Raw genomic sequence first — 17150 nt, 5'->3', positions numbered from 1 at the left:
TTAGATGTAGGTATATGTACCTACCAAGAATAAAGAATGTAGGCATGTTAATTATTTAATTAAATGCTAATGGTTTAAAGCTTCTCTTTCAACGATATTATTGTACATTTGGACAAGCTGGCTAGAAACATACTAGTTGCATACTTATTCTTTCTTATTGTTTTGAATATTTTCTCATTAATTTGTCCTAAAAACATGATTTTGATAATAGAAAATAAGTACTTATTTTTTTGATTAGCAATGGATCCAACTCATTGGTAACCAGTAGATCCGGGCTCCCTGAAGTCAATACCTGTCTTGTGTCCCTATAACCAATAGATTTTTATAATGTTCAAAATGTCACCACTTATCAATACAGTAAAAATTAGGAATTAGGATTTAGGACATGCGACTACTTTTAAACAAGGTTTAAAATATCGATATAGGACGATATTGACTTGTATGTTTTTTTTTTTTTTCTTTTTTCATTTGGTTCAGAGGGGCTGGTCTACCCCCTGAACCACGCTGACTCGAAACACCCCCTGTAGGGGCGTATCAGGAAGATTCCGATATGGGCCGATACGTGACTATAACCGATGTATTGTTGGGCTCCAGCATGACATTACTTCATCTAATTCAATTTAGGGTTATAGGCTATAGCATTAGCAATACGCCAAAGTCAAAGGCTTTGATTTGGTGCTCTGTGTTGGGTGGTTTGCCTAGAGATATGTCTTGGCTCAATTCTTGAAATTTAAAAGAAAAAAAATCAAAGAGTATTACTCCTTCGAATGCATGCATAAGATACTTTGACTGTCAATGGCTGTCAATGGGTCAGTTCTGCCCGACTGCCTGAACTGAATGAAATTGATTATGTTGGTTCTGATTTCATAATTATGTCCCGATCAATAATTGGGTCGGTTTTTATTATTGCTTGTCCTGAATTGATTCAGATTCAGAGACGATTGTTTTATAAAATATATAAAATTTTCTTAACTTTTTTATAATTTTTATTATATTTTATGTTTGAAATGGTAAATTTGATTGGTAATATATAAGATAATATTAGTAAAAAGCATTTAATTTATTAACATATAAATAATTTAGTATATTACTATCATTTTTTATTAAGGTTATATGCTTAAAATTTAAATTTTAAGTAATTATTTAAAGAAATATACGTAATTTTCATTATAGTTGGGTCCGGACCCAATAGACCCGAGGCCCGACTTTTAACCTGGACGGTTCTGAGTCTGTGATTTAGTCCTGATTAATAATCAGTTGAGGACTGGGATCATCTTGTTCCGACCTAAACTCAACCTGCTAACATGCACATTTGTATTTGCAGAGTTTATGAAAAATGACAGAATAAATATTTTCACTGAACATATTCATATTTGCACTCTTTTCCATTAATTGCTTCTGTCCACGTCTTAAACATTTACTAAGAATGGAGTCAAGAACTGTTTGTTTGGGGTTGCTCTTTCATAATAAACAGCCTACTATAATTTTCATTGCCCCCACTTTTCTTTACCTTTTCAAAACAAAAAAGTTTAAAAACAAGTCCCCACTTTACTTGATGGAAAAAAATGAAAGTAGATGAAATATAAATATTAAATATACACACATTTAAATCAAATTGGATTAGATTTTATCAAGTCGGAAGATTGGTTAAGGGTGGATTCATATTCGGTTCAATTGAATTGGGATTATTAAATGGATCGAATTTAAATTCAAATTCGGATAAACAGATACAATTTGCAGCCCTAGATGAGAGTCAGTAGACTCTGCAGGCCCAGATTAAATCATCTACAATTGGATCCACACCAAATTGAGTGACGTGAAGCTGTTGTTTTGGCTTTCAAGTCTGCTCGTCGAGCTTCTTCATGGCAGTCAGCTTTTCTCAATGGGCCCAAAAGATGTTGGGACCGAAGTCTTTTGAAACAATGTTTTTAAAATCGGATCGGAACGGATGGTTGGACCAAAAAAACTGGGAATCGGTCATTTGACTGGTTTTGTTTCACCTAGAACTGTCTTTTGGCCAAAAACTATTGATTTGATCAGTGAATCGCTGATTCGAATGGTCGAATCGTTCAAAATGGTGATCTAAATAATGGTTTTTGACCATTTTTATTTTGTATTGTCAAAACGGGCTATCCATTTGATTCAAATAATCAGACCGTTTGACCTAAGAACCAAACCCCTGAATGGTTTATTGTCTGATACTCCTGTTTGGATAGAAGACTGTTTGTATACATATTTCGACAATCTGAAGTAATATATCAATTTTGTGTATAAAAAGTTTCTCTTTTTGTAAGTCTAAAGGATTTGTAACGCAATAAAAACCTGGTTCCTACATACACAAAATAAGATCAATCGGATCTTTTACCCCCAAAACGCTACCCACGGTACCCACAAATGTATTCATGGGAGATGGTCCCGATTTGGGGTTGTGAGTAGCAGCTGTTCCTAATGCTCGACTTGGGAAGAGTGTAAATAAAAATATGTTTAGTGCTGCAAATACAAACGGCGGGCTTATGTCTATGAACCTTGCATATTTGCTTTATATTTACACCAAATATATTTGTATTTAAACTCTTCCCATGGAGCCTAAAAAGTAACATTTATATGTAGGGGTGAGTATAGATTGATTTGGTTTAGTTTCAAGGTAGAGCTTGGAACTTATCATGGCGTTGGTTACCGGTTTTTGGAATCAGAACCTATCCTATTAAGACTGGTTCCAAGGTCGGATCTGCTCTTGACAGTTCTGAGTTGGGTTCTAAGGGTCTATCCATGGAATCTGCTCTTTGTATAAAAATAATAATAATATGACAATCATAATATGTTTAAACTTAATTTTCAATAGTGATAAAACATAGTTTAAAACTTATATTACGATAGATTATTATAATATATTAATATAAAGTTTAAAACTCATCATTATAATTTAAATTTTATAAATATTACATAGTGGTTCATTGTCAAGTGAAACCATGGTTTTTGTAACCATGAATACTTGAATTCTAATCTTTACATCTTTAAAGCATTTTGGGATTTATTCTCGGGCAAGTTCAATTCTAAGGCTGGTTCCACCAGGGCCAGTTCTCTGGGTTGGTTTGGGAAGGTAAACTCCTATCTAGACCCCGGAATCGGCCTAGGTGGTGATTGATTCTAAGAATTTGGAACCAGACCCTATCCGATAACAGATTTGGTAGGAGAGACCACATCTCTGCCCCACAATGTCCCGCCCCACAATGTTCCACAGCACATCCCCGCCGTGTATTGAGAGCATCTCCCAATGATGATTTCATCGGTTCTGATATCATCATTATCATTGGGAGATGTTCCCAATACACGGCAAGGATACACTGTGAGGCGGGACGTTGTGGGGTGAAGATGTGAACTCCTGCAGGATGCTCATTCGTCATCCAACACCCTGGGAATGCTTGCACACAAGTTGAAGGTCGATCATGATGGGCCATCAACAGCTATGACTCTGAACTGAGCCCTAATCAGTGGTCTTGAAGCAGCTTCAGCACTTTCTGCTAATTCTATAGTAATATACTCTGACTGTAAGACCTTAGCTAAAGCTGTTTACTTCAAACGACAGTCTAGCAATGTGGATCGAAAAACTTCACTGGAAAAATATCAGCAATCGACTTCGACTATTTAGAAGTTATCATTTTGAATATGTAAATAGACAATATAGCAAGCTGGCTCATCTTTTTTAGCTTATTTTGCATGTAAACAGAAGCATGTAAATATTAGTTATAATCAATTAAGCTGCTTCTTCAGTTTGTGCCAAAAAAAAAGTATTGTATGATATTTCAACTTCCAATTAGATCCAAATCCTATTTAGAAAGTGATTTTCAATATAAACAGTTTTGATTGAAAAATCTTGTAATGGGACTCTGTACACACTTCACAAGTATGGGAACCCAGCTGCACAATGGGACCATTTTGCCATGAATTTAATATATATATATATATATATATTTATATATTTATATTTATACTCTTCCCAAACTGAGCCCTAGTCACAAATGCTAACGCCAGTCCAGCAATCTCTTCTGCTAACCAAATGCACCTACAAATCCTTATCTAATTTCTAGATTTCTCCCAAATTCTTGTGATCTGGGCAACCAAATATAGCCCGAGTGAGATGAGACAAAACCTCTCAATCATAACTGCGAACAGTGTGTTGATGAAAAATAAGCTATTAGTGAGAAGGGTTGTGTTTTCTTGACTTGATGAGACTACACAACGGGGGTAGTCACTTAACCCTCCTGGTGGTAACCACAAGTCAGAGGTCCTATGAAGAGAGCCACCATCGATGAGTCTTAAGGGCCGATTTTAATTAAAGACAAAATACCCATGGAGTTGGGAGGGCATCTACTGTCTGCACCTCAGGTTTGTTAAATTTGGGATATTACACAAACACACATTGAAAGAATGGCATGGAATACAGAAGACTTAGGGTATCAGAGAATTTAATGCATGGTGGAGACTGGAGACTCGCAAATCAAGTGGGTGAAGGAGGTAGGAATAATTTCATTTAGAGCTCAAAGCCAGCGAGGATCCAAAACAAGCGCACATTGCAAAGTGGCACTTGACGATTAGTGCTTGAGCAATTCCTCCACCTAACCCAACCATAAAAATGGAGCCTGGAGGGGGTGGCATGAGGAATAATCAATCCAAGGGAATCTCTTCTCTTGCTAAAGGGTTAACACTTAACACCGATGGTGATAGCTCTGGCAAAGTGGCAATGGCACCACCCTATACAGAATGTATAAATGTAGGGTGGAGTGCCCTTCAGGCTAGCTAGATAGCTTCATCTTCTTCCCAATATTTCTGGCCTCGCTCATCCTTCTACATCAGTTTTTGCTTTTAAGATTGAGAGATTTAGTCGGGAAATCTCGATTGAGGTGAGGGTGAGACTGAAAGTGAACTGACCCAACACAGCAGCAGCATTTGGATCAAAATGAATGTTAGGTTTGAGTTCCAGCATCTAATTAAGGTCATGATCAATCAAAGACATAAGCCCTGTCCAGAATAGAATCCGATATGAATAGAGTCAGGCCTAAACTCCCCTCTAAGCTTGGGACTGGTCCCTGCAAAATTCTTTATATTCCCTCCATTACTCCATTGCTGACAGCCTGACACTACTCTTAACAGACACCTTAATTTGCCTTTATATTAAGAGCTTCAAAAAAAAAAAAAAGGTTTATTTTGAATAGACATTATAAGTACATTCCAGCCTCTCCCATTTGGCTTGATGGTTTATGTGAAGTGTGAACTACTGGGGTACAGGGTACGTTTTTGAAATGTTCCATGGAAGAACTGAGGTTCTGTTTGGTTTGCGGGAATAAGGGTTTGGAATTTAAATCAGCCAACTGTTTGGTTGGGTGGAATGGGATTCTGATTCCTATTCCCAGTAAAATGACATTTCCCCAAGTGAGGGAATTACCATTCCAGCCTCTCCCAATTCTCTTTACCTGATGTCATCTATTCGATTCCGATTCTTATTTGAGCCAAATAGGCGATGATTTCGTTTTTAACCATAAACCAAACGGACCTGACATATATTTATACCTTAGGAATAAAATATAAATTTTATTAACACTTAAAATCATTCATTTTAATGCTTAAATTAGTGTTGTGTGATGGTGAGATTCTTACTTGTGATGTGAGAGAGGGTAACCAATATGGTTTTGATAAGTGAAAAGGGCCTTATCACAGACTTAAATACATTTAAAATTCAAAATTTAAATGAATGTATCACAGAAGTAATAGATACAATTGGGCCATGTTGGGCCATTGTATATAGGTAAAATATTATTGAGAATGGGCCATTCCGCCCGTCCCCTAGGGCCTAGGCCCTAGCATTGGGCCATCAGACAATCGATATAAAATACGCTATCTATCAACTATCATACATATTTGAAAAAACCTTGTATACCAGGTTAATCACAATAGACGGTTTCACCTTTGTAATGTGTGTTTCACACGTCAAACTGAGCCCACAATTCATGATTGGCCCAGTATTGCACTGGATTTGGACATGCGACAAGCGAATCCATGATAACGAATAGGCTTTATTATCCACAAGCCCAGCTTTTTCTGACATAAGGTTCATGAACCTTTTACATTAGGGTTCTAGCTTGCTTGGCCATGATGGTCTTGGGATTAGACCTCTCAATGAACCAATGGACCCGACAGTCCAAAGTGATCTGGCCCTATCATACAGGGGAATGGGACAGATCCTCCACCCTTGTTGCAATGGGTCACCACAGGTTCTGATTTTTGGACCCGATAATATTTAGGCCAGGACCAGGACTGGTTCAAAGCAATCAAATTGATCTCATTCTTACATGTAATGTCATCATATAATACGTACGCTAAAGCTTGTTATTACAGTACAAGGTTTTACACTTGCTAATTTCAATTGGGTCTCACTGGGTCAGAACATCAAGTCGGATAAATAACGGGGTTGGTTCTGGTCCGGTTATATACAGAGTGATCAAGCCTACCTACTTCCTTCTTACCAGGTTGGAACTGGGTCTACTCTGATCTGGCATCCACAAGGAATTTATGGGCTCGGCCCATGAAGTCCAATTATAGAAACAATCCAGATGCAAGTTGTCAAAAAGCGAAGGTTGATGATGGGTTTGGACTTTTGGCCTCCGTGGTTTGACAGGTTATGTTGAAGGCTCAAGTGTGAAGACTGAAGACTAAAGATGATATTTTTAATTCCGCCTATGACCATAAAAGCTTATTTGAATTATATGAATCGCCTAACTGATAAGTTGCAATCCAACAGCTTTAGGCTTTTAGCCTTAGCCATAGAAGAAGGATAAGCCTTGGTAGTTTGTTCAAGAGAGGACACAGTCACGATCTTGAAGCTATTTGATTGGGCCCATACACGCTCCAAATAAATTCTAGGCGACATCCCACGTTCAGCAAAAGGAAGAAACAAAAACATTCAAGCCCTTCTCCCAAGTGAGCTAACTTGGCACAATGACAATTGAGTACTGAGCTAATTTCCCTTTTCCCCAGAATTGAAGCCTGGTCTGTTTACTGTTTTAGAGCTCAAGATGAATTGAAGTTGGGTTCAGAGTTCAGACAGGCAGGCCCTGGCCTAGCTCAAACTTGTGAGTTGTGAAGCTAAAGCAATAAAGCAACAAAGCAACAAAGCTTCTTTATCTTTATGTGATCTCTTGTTGATTGAGAATGGCTGGTCAGTGGTTACTGCAGAAAATACAGCATAGTTAGTCCACGGAGATGGGCTGCTGCATGGGGCCCAGGAGACAAGCACAAGTGTATTAACTCTCTTATGTGACCCGTGACCAGCCATGTGCACTGCACAAGCCTGCCTTGAGAGAATAATCTAAGAATCTCTAGAGATTAAAGAGTTGGGCTTTTAAATTAGGCTCCTTCCTCATTCTCAACCTCAATAAGAGACATTTTAGTATTAAAGAATGCTGCAAAAAGCATGGCCAAACCTAGCGACCCTTACCCCTGTAGACTGTAGACTGTAGTGTAGGGGTTTAGCCTAGGCCCTAGGGTATGCTCTAGTTCCTTCTGCCTATCTTCTCCAATAAGTGTGTGACAGAAGGGGATGCACGCCAATGCCAATACAATAGGGGGATAATTGAAGAAATATAACAATAATAATAATTATTCCTACTTGGGCTTTTAATTAATATATTGAGTTTATCTCTACATATCACACTATATTCCCTCCTTTCCATTATTTTCTCCCCCTTTTCCAACTGTTCATGATTCCAGAAAACTGTACAAGATTCTTCTGTGGCAGCGGCAGCTTTAAAGATTGTTTTCTTTCTTTGCTACAACCATCAACTCTCCATAAAATTGTTACAACTTTCTTTTAATTGGGTTCTTGCTAGCCTAATTAGTAGTCAAAATCCCCTCCTCGTCGAGTATCAACAACACTCAAGAGTCAAGACCTGAGAGTAATCTTCAGTCAAAATTGCTTTAACTAGGAAGATTAGCCATTTATGAAAAATAAAGATGAATCAATCATATACCACTATCAGAAGAGAAAAAGCTTCTTAGTTTCTTTTGCATCTGTTCATGAATCGTCTGAACCTCAGCTGCTGGCTTAATCGATCAAAAAAAAAACTCGAGACTGAAAAAGAAGCTGTTGATTGATGAGGAGAAAAGGGAATAGGAAAGGAGAAAGCGTGTGAGAGATGTCCCTTTCTGTGTGCTCTTTATGTCATCTTTCGCTTAATACGCGCTTAGTGATTGGGGGACTATTCTTTTTCCCTAAGTTGTTGGTGATTTCCATGCTCCTTTCTTTTATGTAAAAGAATAACATCAAAGATAGCCGAAATCCTCTTTTGAAGACAATGATCATGGTCACACTCCTTGGTCCTTCCCCAATCCCCACCCAGCCATCTTCTTTTAAGAGATGCTGACTCAGCTGTTTATCCTTCCTCTTGGTTATTTCGGATTCTTCACACATGTAAAGAAATAAAGTTGGATGATCAACTTGGGTTGGTGAAAGTGAAACTTTGCAAAGATGCCGTGGGGGCACACTCCATTTATGTCAAAGTGTTTTTAACTCTGGTGCCTTTCATCTCTCTTTATGGCTGGCTGAAATTGGGTCAAAAAATCATCCACAGCTTTACCAATTTTAATTTCTCTGGCCGTCAAGCCCCAGTTTTTTAGTTGTAAAGTAGGTCTTGACTGGGACTTCAAAACAGGTTGCCCGACTCCAAGAATTTCAACTACATTGAGCTTGGGTTCGTCGAAAATTTAATTTCGACCCCATCGGGAGTGCAACTTGGGTCAGGTTGAATTAGGAATTTGTTAAATTTTCAATGGGCCTGAACCCTAACCCGAGCTCCATGTAATTGAAACTCTTCGAATCCAAATTGCAACCCTAGTCTTGATTCTTAATCACATTGAAAAGTTGCTCAACTAGAGATCATAATCTTTGCTAGCAACAATTTATACGAGTTCATGGCTATATATAATCTTAGTGGGAATAAACATTAGCTTTTGATGCCATAAGATAATTTAGGCCCTGCACAAATAATTTCAGCTCTACACTATAAAAAGCAATTGATTCCAAGTACCAGAACCGGGGTTCAGCACAAACAAGTGATGATGCAAACATGGGTCGCTTCCAACCAGCTTGTGGCAAGTACAAAGCAGCTTGGGGGCAAGGAAGCAAGCTTTCCTACACTCTGCTACAATAAAGAACCACACCTCAAGATGGGGACCAAAGCAGTAAACGACACTTAGAAGCATACATACAAGGGAAAACCCATAAAAGCTTTCTTGCTTTGGGGACCTAAAAAAGAAAGGAAAAAGAGAGAGAAAAAAAGAGTAGAATACTTTTTTAATTTGTAACGCTGGAATGCATAGTTGAGTTTGATCATTTGCATTAGAGACAGAGATTGGACGAAGGCAAATGCCTCCCACCAGAAGGACACATCACTATGCCCACACACGGTGTCGCCATTCTGTTAAAAAAAGGGCATATCCAGAACCATATAGTTTTTAACTTTCTTCATTTTTCTTGTTTGGGTTGATGGGCCCTTGATCCTTTGCTAACAAGGCCCACTGATGTGATTGCCTAGTACATAATTTAATATAATAAGGACCACGACTCCAGTCTATTCATTGTGGGGGACGGCTAAACAATTCCAATGTTGTGGTCCCCGGATCGGACGACTTGGAGCTCCTGTACTACCATATTCAATTAGCATCATCTAATATATAATCACACAGTCTGTATGACAAGTGCACTAGCCATTACTCTAAGTACGTATAAACAAATTGAGAATATACTGGGGAATGGGGATGAACAGCTAGTCGGAAAAAGAATAAGTTTATTTTATTTTACTGATTTTGTGTATTTCTCAATTTTGCATTGATCTCACTGCATCCCTGCCATTGATGTCAAAAGCAACTTAAACCCATTGTCTTCTATTTTAACTTAAAATATTTGGATTCATGCCCTTCAAATTAACACCCAAAAATTCATGATTGAATAAAGTAACGTATAGAAAATTTTGAAAAAAAAAACGAAAATGGGCTTTAAATCAAGAAAACAAATGCATTGTAACTTCTTGCTCCTTTTTTTTTAAAAAAAAATTGATGGATAAATGGATAATTTTGTCTGGTTATAATTCAAACTAACTGTTTTAGGTTGTAGTTACAAGGCAGGGGCATGGGTATGGGTACAATCAATGTATACACAAATGTGTGTGTGTGTGAGAGAGAGAGAGATGGGGTAAGAAGCAAAAATCTAGAGGAAAATTGTTGCATGTGTAATGTGGGTGTCATGGTAATTAAGATGGTCAGTGGGCATTCCTCCAAATATAGGTGTTAGATTAAATCTGTGGAACCTAGGCTCTCCGTGGAATGGCTAGTGGGGTATTAAAGTAAAAGACCAAATCCCATCAACTCAGAAGTCAGAATACAATACTGTGTAAGATGGATGGTCCAAACAGGGGCCTTCAATCTAAATATAGATTTATGAATTTAAGTTTAAACTCTCAGGGGGATACTAAATTCATTAACTCCCACCTAAAAAGTTGAACTTTAAATGACGAGGAAGAATACTAAGGCAAACCGTGGTCTTTCTAAAGAGCAATAGAAGCCTAAGGTCGCAACTGCGGCAATAAAAACTCAGTCAGACAACCAGGATGATGGTACAGTCCCAGAAACAAAAAGCGTCAAATAGATTTTTTGCTCAAATCCTCACAAACCAAATAAATCGGTTGAGTTTATTGATTCAGCTTGTGAGGAGGAAGAAAATAGGGCAAAATTTAATCCACATAATTTACAAATTACAACTCATGCTTATGGAGGGTTAAGGAAAAGGTTTCTTTATTTTTTATCTCAACATTTGTGAACTACTAATTAAAAGGATTTTCCATTGCTGACTGGTGATGATGGTAAAGATCAAAACCCAAAAGAATTTCATCAATGAGGTTGATTTTTCAGCCCATCTAGGGAAATGCTCGTAGTAGTAAATCTGATTATCCCCAACCCAAGCTCATGTGGAACAGTAATACAAGAAAACAAGAATATGAGAAGAGGTCAAAGGATTGAAACATTTTACAAGGAAATCGACTCCACCAGATAATATTTAGTTAAGATAGCACGAATGATTTTAATGATAAAATATATTGGGCTTCATGTTCATACAAGTATTTAATGACATGTGAGTAGAGAATATGAGAGAGGAAGTGGGGCACGTGATCACGAATTGGACCGACGTGCAACCCATGTGAAGATTGGCCCATATCCAGTGAGTCCCTTCCCAATAGAAAGACTCAAAAGGGGTCATTTAATAGGAAGTTCATTTCAACCACTATGACCATGCCACGTTGCATTTGACACCGGGAATCGAAATTATGAGTTTCAAAACTTCCATAATAACAAAGCCCAATTTTTATATTATGAGAAAGATATATGTATTATAGAGAAATAAAGGACCAAAATATATTTTGAGCTGTAGTACCTACCAATACTTTGACACCGGGAATCATTCATCACTACACTATCTATCTTGCTAATTAAATAATAACCAAAAAGGGTGCGGAAGCGCAAGCGGAAAGAAAACCAGCACACCACATCTTGGAAGAAATTTTGCTTCTCCCCAATGTATATAATACAAGGAAACATGGATTTTGGGCTGCTGTTGCAATTTTTAGTATCATCTTCGTTTTTGTGTTCTCTGTTTTTAGCACGAGTGGTTGTTTCCTCGACACGGTTAGAGGCTTGGAGCTCAGTGATGTGAGGAGGAGGAGGAGGGAGCTGGAGCGACCGGTGGGGGCTTGGCGCACTGGTAGCACTTGGCAAATAGGCCGAAGTTGTCAACTTGTTTGACGAAGTTGCTCATGCTAGCCCACCCACCGAAACCGAAGCCCACGACGAGGACCCAAACAACGATGAAGATGTTCACTATGTACATACCCGTCCAGCTCGGGAAGAAGAACGGAGGCTTCTCTGCCGCATTCTGCACCAAACCCATTAAGACAAGAAATTTGTGTTAGCACAAGAAAACTCCCCAAACTGTCGTCGTATGAAAACGGATTACTCATTTTCAGTTGGGTTAAAAAAGGAGAATCCCAAATAGAAATGGGGAGCGCATCTCTTTCCGAGTTGAAGTTTGAAAAAATGACACATTAGACTCGTGATGTAGATACAACTCAACGAGTCCCCTCGCCAGCTAATCCCAGAGCCTAAACTCTAAAAGGATGAGATGGACAGTCCACCTTCCCCCCTCCCAATCTCCCATAATGCCCCAATATCCAAAAAGCTTTAAATGCTCCTACGAGCCTATGACCATAAACAAACATGCCTCCAATTCCAAAGCGTCAAAGGGAAGAAAACAAGGGGGGGTTACTTTCGGTATTTTCCGACTGAAAACAGTAGTACTGTAGACGTCTAGCACCAGTGCAGTACCACACAAATTATTATTTGAAAACCGCGATCCTCGCAATGCAAATCAAGGATTCGCCTGCTCTTTCGAGTTTTGACGAATGTGTCACACCTGACCGGGAGTGGCTGCGTTTGGAAGCGGTGTAAATACACAAACCCGTATCTGATAATTGTATACGTCAACGGCCGTGATTTGATCGGATTTTCCGGGGTATCATTTCTGGTACTAGAAAAATGGGAACTAAGGTAGTGGATCCCACCTGCCCAAGTGCGGCTTATCAAATCAACTACCGACTCTGTGTCTGTGAGAGTCAAACTATCTTCCAGACTTCCAGTTCCATTCATCACTCATCAGTCATGACTCATGACGGCTCCGGGCTGGCCCACTCCAGCCAAAGCCAATCCTTCCTCCCGGTCCCGGAAGATGAATTGATGGAGAAAGAATCAAAGAGAGTGGACTCTCACTCGGACGGCCTCCAATTACCAAAATGCCCCAAGAAGAATACAAACATAAGTGAGTGGTGTCAGGTGTGACTGTGGCCTGTGGGAGAGTCAAAAATAACTAATTTATTCATATATACCTGCCGGGCGGAGGCCTTTCTGTAGGTGAGCATATGAGCCATGGCAGGGATGATGTAGACGGTGAAGCTGACCAAGAGAGCACCGACGGCGGAGTTGATGGGACCGAAGAAGGGGAAGATGATGGCCAAGAACCAGATGGGGATGACCACCGGCAGCCTGGCCAGAGCCCTCAAGCATATACTCTTGGTGTCGTGCATCCCTATCACCTTCTCCCACACGAAATACAACGGCGTACATGCGAACCCAAACGTTATGAACTGTAGTAGAGTATTGTTTCCACATCAAATACGATGAATTAGCTACAAACGGCAGTCTTTTGTAAATTCGACCATCAAGTACTTTCAAAATACAACCCAACCCAAAACATAAACAATGTGAATTGAAGCGCACCTGGTGAATGAGCATCAAGATAACGGCAGCGTCACGCCAACCCGTTCGGGGAAGCAGAGACAATGCATTAGAGTGGTTCAGTAGCTGGTCGCCGAAGGCCCAGTAGACGGCGGAAGCTGACGGAAGTGTTAGCGTGTATACATAAAGCGTCGCCAGTAGATAGATGTACTTGAATTTCTGTGGCTTCCACATCGCATGCATGATTTCCCTGCAATTTTATTTATTTCAGAATAAAAAAAAAGAAGAAATTAATAATGTTTTTTGTTGGTGCTTTTTACAAGGACTATACCTCTCTCTCTAGGACTCTACACAGTACCACTTCCCACTACAAGTAGCAGGAGTGGTAATAGAATTCGTCTTACTCGGGAAAGAGTTGCGATTCTCCTATTTTTATATTTATTTGACTACTAATCATATGATTACGGAGTTAATAAAATTTTTAATCCTACGAAATGCCCAAATTGACCCTTCAAATAAAACCAATTATCCCGAGACGGAAACACAGTGTCTCCCTCCTTGGTCAGATGACTCAGATGGCAGAAATTGGATATTTTGAGCCAAGCGGAGGAGGGTAGAATCGTCATGAAATGGAAAAGCAGATTTCCCATAATAATGTATGTCCTTCTCAAAGCCCCCAATGGGGCAGCAAAAGCTGCAAATAGAAGCGATCTGAAAAGAAGAGAGAATGTAATTCTTCTCTCTCAACAAGAATAATGATTTCTAGTCTCTCATCTCCCAAACCGCGTAGACTTACACAGTGACAGCGTGACCGCCGAAAGTGTAGAGGATATTGGTGGCTCCGGTGAAATACAGAACCAGCTTCTGCGGACCACTGTGTTTCACGCCTTCAACCTGTAAAACAAAAGCGAAGCTCTCACACTATCAAAGATGGCTACAACTACTAAAAACTGCAACTTCAGATATCAGAACTCTGCACAAATAAGAACAAAGGGAAACGCTTAAAAAAAAGAAGAGGAAAAAGCATTTTTTTGCAAGGAAAGAAAAGACAAGGCAATGCGTACAGCAGATTAAAAAAGAATACTCTTTTCTGTTTGTTTTTTTACCTGGCCATGAACGAAAGCGGCAATAGCCAGATACCAGGCGGTGTAAGTGGTCATCCCGAGCCCTAGAAAAGACCAAATCCGGTAGTTGTGGAAGGAAGGTATGAACACCGTCGTCGCACAACAAGCTCCGAAGATGTACGTCCATGTCCTCTTATCCAGTCGGTCGTTAATGTAATATATGTTGCTGCTCTCATCATCGAACCCACCATAAATCAGCTAATCAATTCAGCGCTCTTGTTCTTTGTTGGGCTTTTGGAACCGTGCAAAAGAAACGAAAACAGAAAAAACTCACCTTGCGCAAGCTATTAACTGTATAACGGACCCAAAGAGGAGAAATGTACAGTTGAAGGCCAGTCCCACAGCTTTCCAGTATGGACCCAGTAATCCGTCAAGCACTTCGAACCACTGAAATGACAAACGGTAGTCAAGTGGGTATGCGCTTTAGTGGAATTAATTAAGAAGGCGAAGTATGAATTTTCTGCAACTCCTGATTTTTTTTTTCTCCTTTGATATGTTATTTTGGAAGGTTACCTGTATCACATGGTTCTTAAAGTTCACATTCTCCTTCTCCTTTCTACTTCGGTACTCAATGTATAGGACGCTGATCAGATAAGCAGTCCAGCTACCGACGAGGCCGTAGAATATCTGGAATAATATGCCTGAGAGCATTCCCAGCTGAGAGAACGAGTATGGCAGCGTTAACAGCACCTGAGCTACCTGTAATGAAAGGCAAGATTGAATTTCCTCAGACAAGATTGAGAAAAGGAGCTAATGGAATTCATTTTTATTATCTGGGTCTTTGTGGGTTTTACTTGATTCGAAGCGCAACTGAACCAGGCGTCATAAACGGAGCCGCCATGCCAGAGGAAGCTCTTCACGCTAAACATGGACTGATCTGTCTTCTCCTCCTCCTTTCCTTCATGCTCCGTTTCGTTAAAGTTGGAGACAATCGCTTCTTCGGCTTGCTTCTGTGGCAACATTTTTCCCTTATTTCCCAACGACGGAGATCAATTCCGTCTAGATCTGAATCATAGAAACGGACAGTAAAAGAGACAAAATATTAGATTAAACCCCAGAAAACGAAAGCGGATATTATAAAAACGAGGATCCAACAAAAGAAATTCCGTTCCTCCTAAATTACAGCTTTCACAAAGAAACAACAAACAAGAAAGAGAAAAAGAGAATCATAAAAAAAGGGAGAGCTTTAGAGAAAGATCTGAAAACGATTTCAACAATGTTTTAGACGAACCAGACGAGGAAGGAGAGACCCAATCCGGCAATCTCAGTGTGTTACCTTGTTCGTGAGGTCTCTTTCGGTTATGTAATTGGAGAAAGAAACGGAAGAGGCCCGTCTGCGCGGTAATCCGTCGCTTTTCTTTCTCCCTTCCTATATATGGGCGAAGCAAACCTTTTTGTTCAAGTCGGGTTGAGACTTGAGACAGCTAGTTTCCAACAAGTGTCACAGAATGCACAGAGAAGTTACAATTGCAGAGAAGCTTTAATGCACGCTAATTATTACAAAACAAATTGCCAGCTCCAATCTCTCACCCCTGTCAAACACTACCAGTCTGGAATAACTCGGCCGGAAACCCCACTTAAATGCAACTTTATTTGCAGAGGTCGGCAGTGCCGAAAACCAAGAAGGAAGGGTGAAGTGTCGAATCAGAAAGATAAAACAGACCGTTTCGTCAAGGTTTGCAGAAAGACAGAAGAGGAAAAAGACTTTTTTTTTTTTTTCTGCTCGACTGACTATGTATATATTATACTCTTTTTAAATTTCTAGTCGACTACCTACAAGAAGCTACATACACAGTAGAGAGAAGAAGAGGAAGCCAAGTGTTGGTAACGAAGACGAAACCCAGTTTCCTTCCGATTCGATTCGGGGTTCGTTTTTTGGGAGAATCAAGATCTGGCGAAAAGGACGTTGTTCTGATCGGTATAAAGAGAAATGGAAAACCCAAAGCTGCTTTTATAGGCCAAGACCGCTCCAAACGGTTCCGACAAAATTTAATGAAGAATTTAAAATCTCTCCCTTTCTTCTGTTAGTCTATGTAATTTTTGTATATATATTTGATTTGTAACAGTGGCAACCAGAGATCTTCAATTCATTCACTCTCTTTTCTTCTTCATGCCTCTTGTTCTCTAACTATAAAGCATCCTTTTAAAAAGCAACGTTCAGATCCAAATTTCACTCAAATTTTAATTTTCCAATTAATTGCCGTGGATTTAAATAAAAATAAAAAACCATTACTATATATTTGTATTATATTTTCCTCGTAAAATGAATTTTAATTGAACCGAGACTCCATCAACCTCTTAACTGTCGCCATGTCTAGAATCCAGACACGAGAGGGAGAGGTGATGGGTCGTGCATCATGGGCCGCCTAACCCACCCACACCCCAGCCGGAAAAGAGGAGAGGCCCATTTATGATTTACACTTTTTTTTTTTCTATCTAATAACTCCCTTTTCTTTACTTTAATTTACACGTTAATCCGGCGCAGCTTGCTTAAGCGTTGTCCGCTTAAGCCGAGCCAAGCAGGTCCCGCCACTTAACCTGTTGCACGCTTTTAAAGTTAACACCGGCAGGCTCCGAGACTATTTGGCTTTTGCCAATTGCCAGGCGGCCATCCCACTTATTTCTTGCTCCAAATCCAAAGAATATTCCTTTTTCTTTTCTGACCGTTGGATGCGGGCGAGTCACGTACTGTAT

At 39.5% G+C, this 17150-nt stretch overlaps 1 protein-coding gene across 3 annotated transcripts; it reads right to left on the bottom strand.

Annotated features, from left to right (window-relative positions):
* Positions 1-11386: 11386 nt before the first annotated feature.
* On the bottom strand, positions 11387-16575 carry LOC104601235 (auxin transporter-like protein 2). Of its 3 annotated transcripts, none has more exons than XM_010264504.3 (9): positions 15733-16575; positions 15251-15461; positions 14970-15155; positions 14731-14843; positions 14439-14622; positions 14129-14226; positions 13375-13582; positions 12984-13241; positions 11387-11977 (listed from the first exon to the last, which is right to left on the bottom strand). In XM_010264504.3, exons 2-9 carry the CDS (start codon positions 15416-15418, stop codon positions 11747-11749), a joined length of 1446 nt encoding a protein of 481 aa, XP_010262806.1. In that variant the 5' UTR covers positions 15419-15461; positions 15733-16575; the 3' UTR covers positions 11387-11746. The 3 variants fall into 3 exon arrangements, with proteins under 3 accessions (XP_010262806.1, XP_010262807.1, XP_088754233.1); XM_010264505.3 differs by having other exon boundaries at positions 16248-16382; XM_088898107.1 differs by having other exon boundaries at positions 15688-15795.
* Positions 16576-17150: the final 575 nt, after the last annotated feature.

Source organism: Nelumbo nucifera, chromosome 2, assembly GCF_055504915.1.
Source record: "Nelumbo nucifera cultivar China Antique chromosome 2, China Antique-T2T, whole genome shotgun sequence".
Taxonomy (NCBI): domain Eukaryota; kingdom Viridiplantae; phylum Streptophyta; class Magnoliopsida; order Proteales; family Nelumbonaceae; genus Nelumbo; species Nelumbo nucifera.
Note: the sequence above shows the minus strand (reverse complement) of the source record. Positions and strands in the feature narration are given on the sequence as shown.